The sequence below is a fragment of the Silurus meridionalis genome, chromosome 20 (genome assembly GCF_014805685.1).
Source record: "Silurus meridionalis isolate SWU-2019-XX chromosome 20, ASM1480568v1, whole genome shotgun sequence".
In the NCBI taxonomy this organism is placed as follows: Eukaryota; Metazoa; Chordata; class Actinopteri; order Siluriformes; family Siluridae; genus Silurus; species Silurus meridionalis.
Window position 1 is genome coordinate 11,637,065 of NC_060903.1, and position 16,052 is coordinate 11,653,116.

Here is a 16,052-nt window from a genome sequence, read left to right on the forward strand (position 1 = left end):
GTTATTGTGACTGTCAAAATACCACCACTACTGCATATTTTATTTACAGTTATATTACTATCATAGGTGATTATGTACTTAACAAACAAATGGTATGCAAACTCTATAAATCTCACTTCTATAATCAGTCTACTACAGTGCTCTAATTGACTCAAGTCTTATGTGCGTGGGGGGGGGGGTGGTTGTTGATTCAGCTATTTACAATGTAACACAAAACATTGTGAAAGTGTTTACGACCCTGTGTTTTTATAAGTTAAACATCAAAAGGATGGAAAAGTATCAGGTGATGTCAGGGAAAGAATACATGTTAATGTGTAACTTTTCCACCTAGAACAGATCATAGTGGTCTGTCTGGTTCTGTCTGTGCTTTCCTTCCTGTCTTGGTTGCAGTTGACAGCCGATGGCCATCTTTTGAGTGCAAACTTAAATATGCACTGGATTTTTGCCAAACTCTTTCAGCAAATACAGGCTACTAGCCTCGAATGAGGGTTGCTTTCATCTGAGCACCCCTGTATAACGGGGCCTATTAATAATGAAAAAATAGTAAATTGTGCTGAATACAAAACCCCTGACAGGAAGTAAATAAATATAGTAGAAAGACAGAAAGTGAAAATTACCCCTCAAAAAAGTTAGTAAGTTCATTTTTTACTTGTCATGGGGTTCCCCCACACACACACACATCGAGCATCAAGCACTGGAGTTCATGTGTACTCTAGATAACACATGATTCATCTGTTTTTAAGCCCCTCCCATCTCCTGGTAGCACATAAACTCTGTAAGCACCAGTGTGAAAATGCTTTAGGCAGAAGTGAGCAACAGATTCACAACTCCAAAAAGTGTAAATATTGTTTTTTGGAAAAAGGGCAATGGATGTCTCCGGCACTTTGCTTTTGCTGGGTTTAGTGATAGTGCTGTTTATATTGCTCAGATGGAGGAATAAGCCACATAATCTACCTCCAGGACCTACAGCTTTGCCAATAATTGGAAATATTTGGACGATGGACAACCGGGCACCATTTAAAACCTTTCTAAATGTAAGCAGGCATTTTCCTCATATAGTTTTCAGCATTTAAAAAATGTATAGGTATTATATACACTACCCTCCACTAACAATTTCAATTGGGAAAATATTAGCAAATATGGCTGTGACATTTTTCTTTACTGTTTAAACTTTTTAACTTTTGTAAAAAAAAAAATAAAAAAAAAAACTTCTTGGTAATAAACACTAGAGGTGAGTTTGGTACACAGAGAAACAGCAAAATAGAACAGTACCTCGGGCCTATGATTACATATAGTGGTGGCTCTTCAGTGTTTTGGGGCTGTTTTTCTGGAAATTTCTGAGAAATTCAAAAAGATTAAAATGGCAACCATATGTACTATAGAAATTTGAGAGATTTGGAGCTATTACATATTAATTAATAGTCTTTGATGCCACGATGCCATATATATATATATATATATACAGTGAGAAAAATAAGTATTTGAACACCCTGCTATTTTGCAAGTTCTCCCACTTAGAAATCCTGGAGGGGTCTGAAATTGTCATCGTAGGTGCATGTCCACTGTGAGAGACATAATCTAAAAAAAAAAAAATCCAGAAATCACAATGTATGATTTTTTTAACTATTTATTTGTATGATACAGCTGCAAATAAGTATTTGAACACCTGAGAAAGTCAATGTTAATATTTGGTACAGTAGCCTTTGTTTGCAATTACAGAGGTCAAATGTTTCCTGTAGTTTTTCACCAGGTTTGCACACACTGCAGGAGGATTTTGGCCTCCTCCACACAAATCTTCTCTAGATCAGTCAGGTTCCTGGCCTGTCGCTGAGAAACACAGAGTTTGAGCTCCCTCCAAAGATTCTCTATTGAGTTTAGGTCTGGAGACTGGCTAGGCCACACCAGAACCTTGATATGCTTCTTATAGAGCCACTCCTTGGTTATCCTGGCTGTGTGCTTCGGGTCATTGTCATGTTGGAAGACCCAGCCTCGACCCATCTTCAATGCTCTAACTGAGGGAAGGAGGTTGTTCCCCAAAATCTCACAATACATGGCCCTGGTCATCCTCTCCTTAATACAGTGCATTCGCCCTGTCCCATGTGCAGTAAAACACCACCAAAGGATGATGCTACCACCCCCATGCTTCACAGTAGGGATGGTGTTCTTGGGATGGTACTCATCATTCTTCTTCCTGCAAACACGTTTAGTGGAATTATGACCCAAAAGTTCTATTTTGGTCTCATCTGACCACATGACTTTCTCCCATGACTCCTCTGGATCATCCAAATGGTCATTGGCAAACTTAAGACGTGCCTGGACATGTGCTGGTTTAAGCAGGGGAACCTTTCCGTGCCATGCATGATTTCAAACCATGACGTCTTAGTGTATTACCAACAGTAACCTTGGAAACGGTGGTCCCAGCTCTTTTCAGGCCATTGACCAGCTCCTCCCATGTAGTTCTGGGCTGATTTCTCACCTTCCTTAGGATCATTGAGACCCCACGAGGTGAGATCTTGCATGGAGCCCCAGTCCGAGGGAGATTGACAGTCATGTTTAGCTTCTTCCATTTTTCTAATGATTGCTCCAACAGGGGACCTTTTTTCAGCAAGCTGCTTGGCAATTTCCCCGTAGCCCTTTCCAGCCTTGTGGAGGTGTACAATTTTGTCTCTAGTGTCTTTAGACAGTTTTTTGGTCTTGGCCATGTTAGTAGTTGGATTCTTACTGATTGTATGGTGTGGACAGGTGTCTTTATGCAGCTAACGACCTCAAACAGGTGCATGTAATTTAGGATAATAAATGTAGTGGAGGTGGACATTTTAAAGGCAGACTAACAGGTCTTTGAGGGTCAGAATTCTAGCTGATAGACAGGTGTTCAAATACTTATTTGCAGCTGTATCATACAAATAAATAGTTATGGATTTTTTTTTTAGATTATGTCTCTCACAGTGGACATGCACCTACGATGACAATTTCAGACCCCTCCATGATTTCTAAGTGGGAGAACTTGCAAAATAGCAGGGTGTTCAAATACTTATTTTCCTCACTGTGTATATATATATATATATATATATATATATATATATATATATATATATATATATATACACAGTACAGACCAAAAGTTTGGACACACCTACTCATTCAAAGAGTTTTCTTTATTTTCATGACTATGAAAATTGTAGATTCACACTGAAGGCATCAAAACTATGAATTAACACATGTGGAATTATATATGGAATTATATACATAACAAAAAAGTGTGAAACAACTGAAAAATGTCATATTGTAGGTTCTTCAAAGTAGCCACCTTTTGCTTTGATTACTGCTTTGCACACTCTTGGCATTCTCTTGATGAGCTTCAAGAGGTAGTCACCTGAAATGGTCTTCCAACAGTCTTGAAGGAGTTCCCCGAGAGATGCTTGGCACTTGTTGGCCCTTTTGCCTTCACTCTGCGGTCCAGCTCACCCTTAAACCATCTCGATTGGGTTCAGGTCCGGTGACTGTGGAGGCCAGGTCATCTGGCGCAGCACCCCATCACTCTCCTTCTTGGTCAAATAGCTCTTGATGTCTTCAGTGTGACTCTACAATTTTCATAGTCATGAAAATAAAGAAAACTCTTTGAATGAGAAGGTGTGTCCAAACTTTTGGTCTGTACTGTATATCTATCTATCTATCTATCTATCTATCTATCTATCTATCTATCTATCTATCTATCTATCTATCTATATATATTCTTTCTTTCTTTCTTTCTTTCTTTCTTTCTTTCTTTCTTTCTTTCTATAAAAATATTCTATTTTTACACGGTGCTACCAGAGTTGTTGTCTGATTGTTGTCATACTACTAAGTCTACAAGTCTGGAAATATATTTATATTTTGAGGATCATGTAAAATTGACAGTTTTTTTTTTATTTTTTTTTTTATATACAGCTCACTGATCTTTGAGATTTTTTTCATAAGCTTGACTAACATGATTAAACAAGAAAACAGAAAAGAAAAATTATGTAGAGCATTTTATATTTAGAAAACACTGCTCTAACCTATTTAGGAAATTCTGCTAAAGTCTGTTGTCTTTAACAGTGGAGAAAGAGATACGGTCCTGTGATGACAGTGTATTTGGGATCCCAGAGAGTCCTTGTCCTGGTGGGCTATGACACAGTGAAAGAAGCCCTTGTCGACAACGCAGATGATTTTGTTGGCAGAGCCCCTGTTCCTTTCATGCAGAGAGTGCTGAAGGGCTATGGTAAGAAAGTAAACTCAATGTTACAAATTAGACAGGCTATAATTGAAATCTATACATTCTCTTTACTGTCCAAGCACAATGAGACCTATATGAGACCTATAACTACAGTAAGTAAATTACTCGTGTATGTGTGCTTTATCAGGTCACATTTCCAGTGGTGGACGGTAGCAAAGTAAATGTTACTTTGAATTACTTTAAATTCTCTACTTACTTAATTACTCAACTTCATTTTCCGAAATCAGTCGTTCTTTTTCTTTTCTTTTTGTTTTTTTTATGAGTGGGTAAAAACTTTTATTGATAGTGTAGGAAGATAAGTGTTAAGTCACTGAGGTGGGCTCGCTGCTGGAGAAAATATCGCGAGAACAGCGGGACAGGAGAGTCTGCGTGGCGATTGTGTGTGTGTGTGTGTGTGTGTGTGTGTGTGTGTGTGTGTGTGTGTGTGTGTGTGTGTGTGAGAGAGAAAAGGAGAGAGATAGCAAAAACAAATTAAGTATCAGCTGGAGCAAATGTAATTGGCCATTATCAAAACCCTTTAGATTTTCCAATTAGTGAAGAGGATCTCAAGGACAAAACTCCATGGACTATGATGTTTGTGGATGATACTGTTATTTGTGGTGAGAGTAGGGAGCAGGTTGAGAAGAGCCTGGAGAGGTGGAGGTACATGCTGGAGAGAGGGGGAATAAAAGCCAGGAGGAGTAAGACAGAGTACATGTGTGTGAATGAGAGGGAGGGCAGTGGAGTGGTGCGGTTGCAGGAGAAGAGGTGGAGAAGGTGGAGAAGTTTAGGTACCTGGGGTTATCGGTATCTGTGAGAGTGAAAGGGAAAGTTTATAGGACTGTGGTAAGACCTGCGATGGATTAGAGACAGTGGAATTGAGTAAAAGACAGGAGGTGGAGCTGGAGGTAGCAGAACTGAAGCTGCTGAGATTTTTGTTGGGAGTGATGAGGATGGACAGGATTAAAAACAAGTTTATTAGAGGGACAGTGAATGTAGGACGTTTTGGAGACAAGGTGAGGGAGGTGAGATTGCGATGGTTTGGACATGTTCAGAGGAGGGACAGGGGGTATATCTGTAGAAGAATGCTGAGGATGGAGCCACCAGGAAGGAGGAAAAGAGGAAGACCAAGTAGGCGGTTTATGGATGTGGTGAGGGAAGACATGCAGGTAGTTGGTGTGAAAGAGGCAGATGTAAAGGACAGGGTCGTATGGAGACAGATGATCCGCTGTGGCGACCCCTAATGGGAGAAGCTGAAAGAAGAAGAAGAAGAAGAAGAAGAAGAAGAAGAAGAAGATTTCAAGGACAAAATTAACAAACTGAAACCAAAGAAAGCTTAAAATGGCTGAATTAAAATGATTCAGCCATTTTACAAATTTTCAATCTGGTTCTGAGTTTAGGTTTCTTCCCTGAAATCTGGAATCAAGGACTAATAACCCAGTCTATAAATGTGGAGACAAACTTGACCATAATAACTACCAAGGCATTTGTGTGAACAGTAATCTCTGGAAGATGATGTGTAAAATCATTAACCCAAGATTTCTAAAATTCCTTAGTGAACAGAATGTCTTGAGTAAAAGACATTCATTTTTCTTAAATTAACACACAGCTGATCGTATTTGAACCCTGCACCACCTCATTAAAAATATGTGATTCAAAATCATTCAGAAATATTTGCCTGCTTCATCGATTTTAAAAAGGACTTTGACTCCATTTGCCATCAATAATTATTTTACAAAATGTTGGAGAGTGGTGTAGGGGTAAAGCATATGATCATCAAATCCATGTATACAGGAAACAAGTGCAGAATAAGAATTGGAGATCAACAAACAGATTTTGTCTCTCAGGAGCATGGAGTGAGACAGCGCTAATATTTAAGTCCCACACTCTTCATGATCTTCAAGATACATTAACGAATTTGCTTCCATGTTAGAGGGGTCTGCAGCACCCAGTCTCACTCTACACCACAGAGTGATTAAACTCGTGCTGTATTCAGATGACCTGGCCCTGCTGTCCCCTACTGCTCAGGGTCTACAGCAGAAACTAGACCTGCTGCAGCAATATTGCCAGACCTGAGCTCTGACAGTCAACCACAACAAGATAAAAATCATCATCTTCCAAAAAAGGTCCAGCTCTCAGGGATTTAAACACTCATTTAGGTTAGGAAACCACGAGATTGAGCACACCAAAAATACAAATACCTAGCACTTAACATGATTTCATCAGGACACTTTAACCTGGCAGTTAATGAACTGAAAGTAAAAGCAAGCAGAGTTTTCTATGCCATAATGCAACAAACTTCTGTCAATTCAGTGAATGGGGCAAAAATCCAATTGAGGTCATGCATGCAGAGTTCTGTAAAATGATCCTAAAGGTGCACACAAACACCACCAACACCACATGCAGGGCAGAATTAGGCCGATATCCACTTCTCCTAAACATCGAAAAAAAAGCGCAATCAAATTCTGGCAACATCTAATAGAGAGTGACCCACACTCTTATCATTATAAAGCTCTCTCAACACACACAACACACACTTACATACACACATTAACACATAAGCAACACATACTAACACACCACAAACACACACTAACACACCACTGAATTGAATTATACACAACTGTTCTTTCTTTACGCCATAGTTTTTATTATATAGTTCAGGGGTGGCCAACCCGCGGATCGCGAGCCGCATGCGGCTCTTTGGCCGGTTTCATGCGGCTCCTACGTTCATATCGATTTTTGTGTGTTTGATTTTGAATGTGCGTGTTTGCTTTGCTTACGTTCAATACGGTATTTTTAAGACTTAAATGAGCTTACTCCTACTGGGAAACTTTGCGGTATATCAGACCTTGGCATGAGGCCAATCATAAATTACAGAGACGCACCGAGAATTGCACCGAAACAACACGGCAGAAACACAGTTGTAATGACGCAATAAAAAAGCGCAGCAGCACACGGTTATCTGGATAAGAGCCACATGTGTGCGGTGTGCGGAGAGCGATTTGCAAAACATGTAATGCTAACATTTCAAGAGGGGGTGTATCTGCAAAGAGTTTCTCCAAGTCGGGTTTAATTTATCACCTGAAATCCAAACATCCCGATTGCCTTCTAAATATGAGAAGAACGCGGCGCAGAAAAGTAAAGTCAATCCGAGCATGCGCACTCCGTCTGTAGTGGACGTTTTTGAAAAGGCAGGAAAGTTTCCAGTGATGGTGCCGAGGCAAAAGGCATAACACAAAAAATTATGGATTTCATTGCCTTTTGAATTGAATTTTCATTTCGGTGCATCCCTAAAATATTATCGTTGGTGTGGCCCTCTGACACAATTCAGGTTTCTCATGTGGCCCCTTGTAAAAAATTAATTGCCCACCCCTGCGGTATATTCATCTCACGCACATGCGCATTTGACAAAAATACCGTATTACACTCAAGCGAAGTGAACACGCACATAAAAAAAACCCCACAGTCTGTGTTTTCTACCCTGAAACACGTGAAATCAAAGCATCGATCTGTTCTGACTGACACACGTGTGAAAGAATTGCTTCGAGTGGTAACAACGGAATACGAGGCAGATTTGAAGGGGATTGTTCAAGGCAAGGAATGCCAAAAGTCCCACTAAGTAACATGCATAGTAAAAGAAAAACGCTATTGTAAATTATTATATTTTTGTTTGTGGACTTGGTTAAACAGAGTTTGTGTGTGTGAGACAGTGCACACAATGTTCATTGTTGAAAATGACTGTCCTGTGGTCTTAGAACTGTAGGAGTCAATTTCTGTCATTATGTTGGTGTGTGACATTTACAATAAATCTGGCTGAGCAGAGGTGTGTGTGTGTGTGTGTGTGTGTGTGTGTGTGTGTGTAAGTGTGTAAGAGGAAGGGATGGGTGATGTTCATGTGTGCCAATGTGTATGATGTGGCTCTTTGCGGTAACACGGTAAAAAATGTGGCTCTCGGTCTCTGACTGGTTGGCCACCCCTGATGTAGTTATTCTAGTTATATTACAGCATATTATTATTATTATTATTATTATTATTATTATTATTACTATTATTATTATTATTATTTCTGACTGACTTATTTCTGTTGTTATTTGTCTGTATGTTCTATGCGAATGTCCATATTTGTCATACAAATAAAGCAACCTTTGAATCTTGAGATAGAGAGAGAGAGAGAGAGAGAGAGAGAGAGAGAGAGAGAGAGAGAGAGAGAGAGAGATTTAAGTAGAGAAGTATTTTGGATACTTAAGCTCATTTAAAGAGAAATACTTTTGTACTTCTACTCAAGTGAAAGTTTAAAGGGAGTAATTTTACTTTTACTGGAGCAATATTTTACCTACTGTCTATCTACTTAACTCAAGTACATGCTGTGTATACTTTGTTCACCACTGCAAATATTATAATAGGTTATTCAAGCTATAATTAGTCATAGTTCTTTATATATTTAAGTAAATTTGAAGGCAAAAACCTTTGTACTTTTACTCAAGTGAAAGTTTAAGTGAGAATTTGTACTTTTACTACAGTCATAGTTTAACTAGTGTATCTCTACTTTTACTCAAGTACATGGTTTGTGGACTTCATCCACCACCGCACATTCTATTACTTTATCTGGCAGGCATTGCTATCAGTAACGGAGAGCGTTGGCGTCAGCTCAGGAGATTTGCACTCACTACGCTGAGAGATTTTGGGATGGGACGAAAGAGAATGGAGGGGTGGATACAGGAAGAGAGCAAACACTTGCTGGACACCATTAAAGAAACAAATTGTGAGTGGACTGATTCATGTCAATTTCAATGAACAAAGAACTGGTTAATGACTCGAGTTTGGTAAAAATGCATGTGAATGTAATTTAAGCTGATAAAATAATTGTATAATCTTAAGGATGTTTTGTTGGATTCCAGTTAATAAAGTGCAAAGAAGTGAGTTAGACAGCTAGCTGTTATTCAAGGAATAGTAATGTGGATCTGTTAAAATACTACAGGGAGAATAATCAACAGTGGAGTGGTAATATATTATTATTATTCCAAAGTCTTTCAATAACAGCAAAGTGTTTTGTAGCTTCATAGTATTTTGTCAACTATTGCACTTTAATATGTTGTTAACAAAACATCCAAAAAACACGTTTGTTTTTGTTATTACTTACACTACAGAAATGATCAAACAAAGAAGTTAATATAAACATGTCATTCACCTTTCCTCTACTGTCAGGGTTGCTGTTAAATAAAAAACAACAACTTTCTAACACATAAGAGTTAAGAATTCTGCAGGTCTGTGGTAAAAATACTATATTTCTTTACTCACAGCCTGTTATTTGATAAACTTTTGAAATCTTCTGGTGAAGAAAATAAAGCCTTTTCCATACATACAATGTAATACTTAAGCCATTCATTCTTAAGCCATTAGTGGATGACTGGATGACATCTGGATAAATAAATCCGTAATACTTTTTAACATGTGCTTTTTTCCTGTAGCTGCTCAATTTGACCCCACATTCTTCCTGAGCAGAGCTGTATCCAACATCATCTGTGCATTGGTATTTGGCCAACGCTTTAGTTATGAAGACGGCCACTTCTTGCATCTGCTCCAGGTCATCAACGGAGTACTGCGGTTTGGCAGCAGTACATGGGGACAGGTGCAACATTTAAAGATTTCTCTGAGAAAATGCTGTGAACTTTCATATCCACATAAAAATGAGGAATGTAATGTTGCAATCATAATTCTTTAACCTTTAGATCCCCTATACCAAGTTAAATTGTGCTTTATTTTCTTAACAATAAACTTTTATAGCTCAATGCTCTTTCCTCAGCAAGAAAATTTAAATATGTCACATATATTATGTTCAAGTATTTGATGAAGTAGAAGTGAAAATAATCACTGTTACAGTTTACATCAAAATAATAATTTTAATCACCACATCATTTCCACACATATAACACAATGTGCATGAGGGGATTAGATTACAATGCGATTAACAAAAACAAAAAAATATATATTTTTTTATTAAATGTAAAAAATGTATACTGTATGCCTTGCTTCATCGGAAACTCATCTGTCCCTTTTATTTTACAGTTGTATAATGTGTTTCCATGGCTTGTTGAGCTACTTCCTGGTAAGCATCTCAAAGTTCTGAACGATGTGGAGGAACTCAAGGCCTTTTCTAGGATTAAAGTACAAGAGCACAAGGGCAGTATGGACCCTGACAACCCACGAGACTTCATTGACTGCTTCCTTATTCGACTTAGCCAGGTAAGCTTTTTTTAAATGTTATTGCTGGTTTTAACCTTTAAAACCTAATTATATACATAGTAACGTAATGAATAAACAAAAAATATGAGTATTTTAAAGTGCATGAAAAACATTTAGCAATTTTTTCTTCTCCAACAGGAAAAGGACAGTCCAAATACAGAGTTTCACTATGAAAATTTGATAGCCAGTGTATTAAACTTATTCCTGGCTGGGACTGAGACCACCAGCACTACAATCAGATATGCTCTGATGTTACTTATCAAGCATCCTGAAATTCAGGGTAGGACCAATCAGGATTTTTTAAAAGTATATTAATACTAAAACCATTCTTATTTTCCAAGAAAAACGTTATATTTAAAACACACGACCTAATAGATAATTAAAAGTTTGTTTTTATTATGGCATACTCATGTAAAATCTATCTACCACTTTATTACACCTGTACACACGCTTAATGATAAAATGAATCAATCAGCCATTCATGCAGAAACTGGTCATGAGTGTCATTTAATCTTTACTTCAGACATCAGAAAGTGGAAACTGTGGTGTGGATGTTTGCTTTGGAGTTTGATTTAACTGTTTTAGAAACCTTTGACCCAGTCTAAGCCCTCCCATTTACAAGCCCTTTCTACCCAATGGATGTTTTTAAACTCTAGAGGCTATTGTGTGTGAAATGTCAGAAGAATGTGCAGTTTTTGACATATTTAAACAAGCCAACCTGGCACCAAAAACCATACCATGTTCATTGTCACTGAGATTTCTGGTATTTTGATGTTTAAAGCAAACATTACTTCAGGGTCTTGAACTGTAGGGTCTTAAAGCTGCTTCCAAGTGATTGAATAATTGCATGCATGTGCAGGTGTAAAGGTGTTTCTAATAGAGGGGTGTGAATATATAATGTAGATTTCCTGATGAATGTTTGTGTTTTAAATATGATAGTCATTACAGTAATTTAAACAATTTGCCCATTATATATTATACATTAAAATTATATTAATATTATATATTAAGCCCCATTTAAAATATAATTTTTTTTATTTGTTACACAAGTTCTTATAACAAACTAGCTATTTATGTCATATTTATTTATTTATAGAAAATGCATGTAAATGAACAATTATATGAGTTGCATCATTATACACTGTACACACTTTTCCAGATCGCATGCAGAAAGAGATTGACACTGTCATTGGACAAGAGAGAAGCCCTTCCATGGAAGACAGAAAGTCCCTCCCATTTACTGATGCAGTGATCCATGAAGTGCAACGCTATATAGACCTTGTGCCACTCAATGTTCCCCATTACGCCACACATCGCATTACGTTCAGAGGCTACACAATTCCGAAGGTAATGAGAAATTAATTTGCACATAAATGGAAAAACACTTAGAAAGTCTTCATACTAGTCCAAAAACAGAATAAAATGTATGTGGCCAGTTTCTTGTAGACATTAATTTATATAAACGTCTTGTTTAAATTCTGTGAAGTTTTTTTCCAATCAGTCTATTAATTTGTGCTCTAAATTGTGACGACAGCTTTGAAAAGTTTGTTATTCCACTAGAAGTTTGTAAATAGACAAAATTATCAGGTTGCTTTCTTTAATATCCTCAAGGTTATGACCAGAAAAATCAGTATATTGATTTAACCCTATCTACATCATAATATGCAATGACTCCTATCTAATGACTCTAATGGATGATTATATCAAATTGTTCTAATGACTGATAGATTAGATTACCAAAGATACCATTTAACATCATTGTGTCACTTAAGAATTCTTAAAAATGGAAGATAAGCTAGTCAAGTTGGAATTAATATAAAGGCCTACATCGAGCTGTTCAATCTAAGCTTTTAAAAGTAATGCGAATGTTTTTTATTTATTTTATTTATTTTAAATTATTATTAGCAAGTGATTAAACTTTAAACACAAGATAATAACAAAAAAATTATTTATGTGGAAAAGTGATTGTATTTTCACAATGTAATATTTTATAAAATTCTTGTTCTTCTACCTTTTTTTTACTGCACATTATTGTTGAATCATTTAATAATTTACCATCCATTTGTGAATGCTGCACATAGTTACTGACTTGCACAGCTGATAATTATTATACAATTACTTGTCTCCAAAGAAACACAAAAACACATATTTTTGTATTTCCTTGTCCATCTGTCCCAAATGATTAAATAGTTTTATTTAGTTTTTTTTATTAAACTAAATTTGAGGTATCAAATTTGAGGTAAAACACTAGTTTTGGTTAACCTTTCACTAAATCTCTTGCAGGGCACAGTAATCTTACCCTTGCTTCACTCTGTTTTGAGGGATGAAGAACACTGGGAGAAGCCCTGGACATTTGACCCAAAACACTTTTTGGACAGAAATGGCAACTTTAAAAAGAACTCTGCTTTCATGCCTTTTTCTGCAGGTAAAAATTGCTATATTCACCATTTAACAAAACAGTTTAACAGTTACACTTGGTGATTAATTAAAGTATTAGACAATTAGTCCCACAAAAACTTACCATCAAACTTACCAAATGGACATAATACAAGTCTATATTCTCTAGTTGTATTTAATACATTTTTTTAAAAGGTGATAACGTTTTTTAAATATTTGTAATATATATATATATATATATATATATATATATATATATATTTTTTTTTTTTTTTAAATATAAAAAAACGTTATCACCTTTCAAAAAAAGGATTGATGATTCTTTTACACACACACATATATATTATATATATTTATATATATATGTGTAGAAGAATCATCAAACAGTTAATGGAAGTTAACACATACACAGATACACATAAACAAATACACATTCACCAACATAGCCTTTGCACTGTTTTTAGGGTAAATATTAACCACAATACAATAAATATGGTCGTTTTTTCAAAGGTTAATCTGTCAATTTTATCTATTCAAATCTTAATTGGTTTTTTTTAGTTTGTTTGTTTTTTATGTTGAAAAATGCATACCTTGTATGGAAGACACTTATTTCAAAACTTTAGCTAAGACCAGGGCAAATCTAAGTTTAAGCCAAGAATAAGACCAGGAAAAATATATGTAATGACATGAAAAGATGATGTCATTTGTTGTGACCCAACCAATGTTCACTGTGATTGGACAAGAGAGAAGCCCTTCTATGGAAGACTTATATTGACTTAAATTGTCCTTTCTTCATGCAGGAAAGAGGTCCTGTGTGGGTGAGTCTCTGGCACGAATGGAGCTGTTTCTTTTCCTGGTGTCTATGCTCCAACATTTCACCTTTACCACAACTGGGGGACCTGAGAGCATTGACTCAACTCCTGAAATCAGTGGCTTTGCCAACCTCCCACGCAAATACCAGCTTATCGCCTCCCCACGCTGAACTACAGCATTACGGCAGGCTGGCAGACATAGAAAGAGACAAAATCAATAATGTGAATAATGTTAACAGTATATAAAAATACACTTAAACAAAAATACATTTAAAACGACCTAAAACTATGCACAATTGGAATTTTTGTTGAATCACTTTAAAAAAAAATAGAAAAAAAATTTAGATGGCCTTGATGAAATTCTCATAAAAACAGATTTATGATTACCTTTACTAAAAATGTTCATCCTGAGTGTTAGTCATTTCATTGACATTTCATTTAACATTTGAGACAAATTACATCCAAAGAATTAAAGAGGCATCTGTGTAGGTAGTCATCAGGGGAGGATATATTGCAGCATTATTAACATTTGAGCATTATGTCACAAAATGTCAGATTGGATTATAGAACATCAGACCATATCTTTACAATACAAACCCTGATTGACAAAAATATCAGCCAAAACAAATGTGTTTGCTCGCTTGCCCCTGATTTAATTTGGCACAAGGGTCTACATATATGGCAGTGAAGTTTTGGTGCCCTTTCTAATCATGGATTTGAAAAATAAGACAAAAATCCAAATGAAGCTCTGCATGTAGGGTTTTGTAAAAGAAAAAATAAGCAGAGTGTAGAGGAGCACTTGTCCTGAGGCTCTCTAACTGCAATTCCAAAAAGGTTGTGATACTATGAAAAATGTCAATATTAGCAGAATATTAGCAATGATTTGCAAATTGCATAACCATATTTTATTTACAATGCAACAATGAAAACACATTAAATGTTTGAGCTGAGAAAATTTACAGTTTTAATGGGAAAAAAAGGTAGTTCTGAATTTGATGGCTGTTACATGTTTTTAAAAAGTTTTTAAAAAGGCTGTGTTTACCACTGTATAACAGCCCCACTTTTTTTAACAGTCTGTATGTGTCTGGGAACTAAGGAGATCAGTTGCTGGTGTTTTGGAGAGTAATGTACTATTTGTGTCTGATACAGGATTCTAGATGATCAACAGTCCTAGGTCTTCATTGTCATATTTTTCATTTCATGATGTGCCAAATATTTAACTGGTGAAAGGCGTGGACCTCAGGCAAGTTAAGTACCCAGACTCTTCTACTACAAAGCCATACTATTGTAATAGAATCGTATTGTGTTCCTAAAAATATGCAAAGCCTTCCCTTAATTCAGTTTTTTATTATTACAATTTACAATTATTATTTCTACTTTGTACTTTGCTTTGGTAATACATTATACATTTTCTTCTAATAAATCTAAATTGAATTTTAATTTGAGAATTCTTTGATTTGTGTGTGTATTTAGTGTATGTTTTTGTGTGTGTGTGTGTGTGTGTGTGTGTGTGTATATATATATATACACACACACACACACACACACACACACACACACACACAAGGGCTGGCCCCTTGTAATGTCCTCAGCCAGGCAGGGAGGCTGAGTGGCAACCTCAGAGAGGCAGTGCGAATGAGTGGCATCCTCAGAGAGGCAGTGAAGATGAGTAGCATCCTCAGTGAGACAGGGGGCTGAGCAGCATCCTTAGCGAGGCAGGGGCTGAGCGAGAGGAACAGGAGGCAACTGTCTGAGAAGGGTCTTGGTGAGCAGACTGAGTAGGGACATAGTGACTCACTGGCAATATGCTGCACAGAGTGGCCTCCAATCGAAGAGAACTGTCAGGGAGCGAATAAAACGGAGGCAGAAGCCGGAGTACAGCTCGCTCGGGTTTAGTACAGAGAGTGAGAGAGAGTGATACACACAAACACACACACTGCAGTCCTTTGATGTAGAGAGTGTCCGAGGTGCACTTGGGGAGAAGCGCAGCTGATCCGAGATGCGCTGGGGGGAAAAGTGCAGCCGGTACAGGATAGTGGAGTCCAAATGGCACGGACCGCATAGAGTCATGCATGTAACCACAAACAGTACATATCAACATACACATACAATAACGGATAAGGGAGTGCATGTGAGTAAGGGGCTTATGTAGGAGCGGGGCTGAGTGATAATGAGCCCCAGGTGTGTGTGATTAAGCCGGGAGCTCCAGAGAGTGCGGAGGCATGACAGCCACCGAAGGGGGCGTGGCAGGTGGATTACTGACATAAACACCGTTAACTGCGTTGTATCTGCTTTATATCAGTAGTAGTATTTTATAAACAATGCAAGTAGTATTTTATAATCAATGCGAGATTTAATTGGAA

At 37.0% G+C, this 16,052-nt stretch overlaps 1 protein-coding gene across 1 annotated transcript; it reads left to right on the forward strand.

The window, feature by feature from the left end:
* Positions 1-779: 779 nt before the first annotated feature.
* Positions 780-15,129, forward strand: LOC124403270 (cytochrome P450 2G1-like). The gene is made up of 9 exons (XM_046876939.1): positions 780-1,034; positions 4,078-4,240; positions 8,850-8,999; positions 9,706-9,866; positions 10,304-10,480; positions 10,619-10,760; positions 11,640-11,827; positions 12,764-12,905; positions 13,678-15,129. The coding sequence occupies exons 1-9, from the start codon at positions 867-869 to the stop codon at positions 13,857-13,859; spliced, it is 1,473 nt and encodes a 490-aa protein (XP_046732895.1). The 5' UTR covers positions 780-866; the 3' UTR covers positions 13,860-15,129.
* Positions 15,130-16,052: the final 923 nt, after the last annotated feature.

What these genes read in the sequence shown, in the direction of transcription:
- LOC124403270 (XM_046876939.1), top strand. Translation starts at nt 867, where the DNA reads ATGGATGTCTCCGGCACTTTGCTTTTGCTGGGTTTAGTGATAGTGCTG. An exon ending in GAGAGTGCTGAAGGGCTATG is followed by an intron (nt 4,241 to 8,849) that starts GTAAGAAAGTAA and finishes TTTATCTGGCAG; the next exon opens with GCATTGCTATCAGTAACGGA. An exon ending in GCAGCAGTACATGGGGACAG is followed by an intron (nt 9,867 to 10,303) that starts GTGCAACATTTA and finishes TTTATTTTACAG; the next exon opens with TTGTATAATGTGTTTCCATG.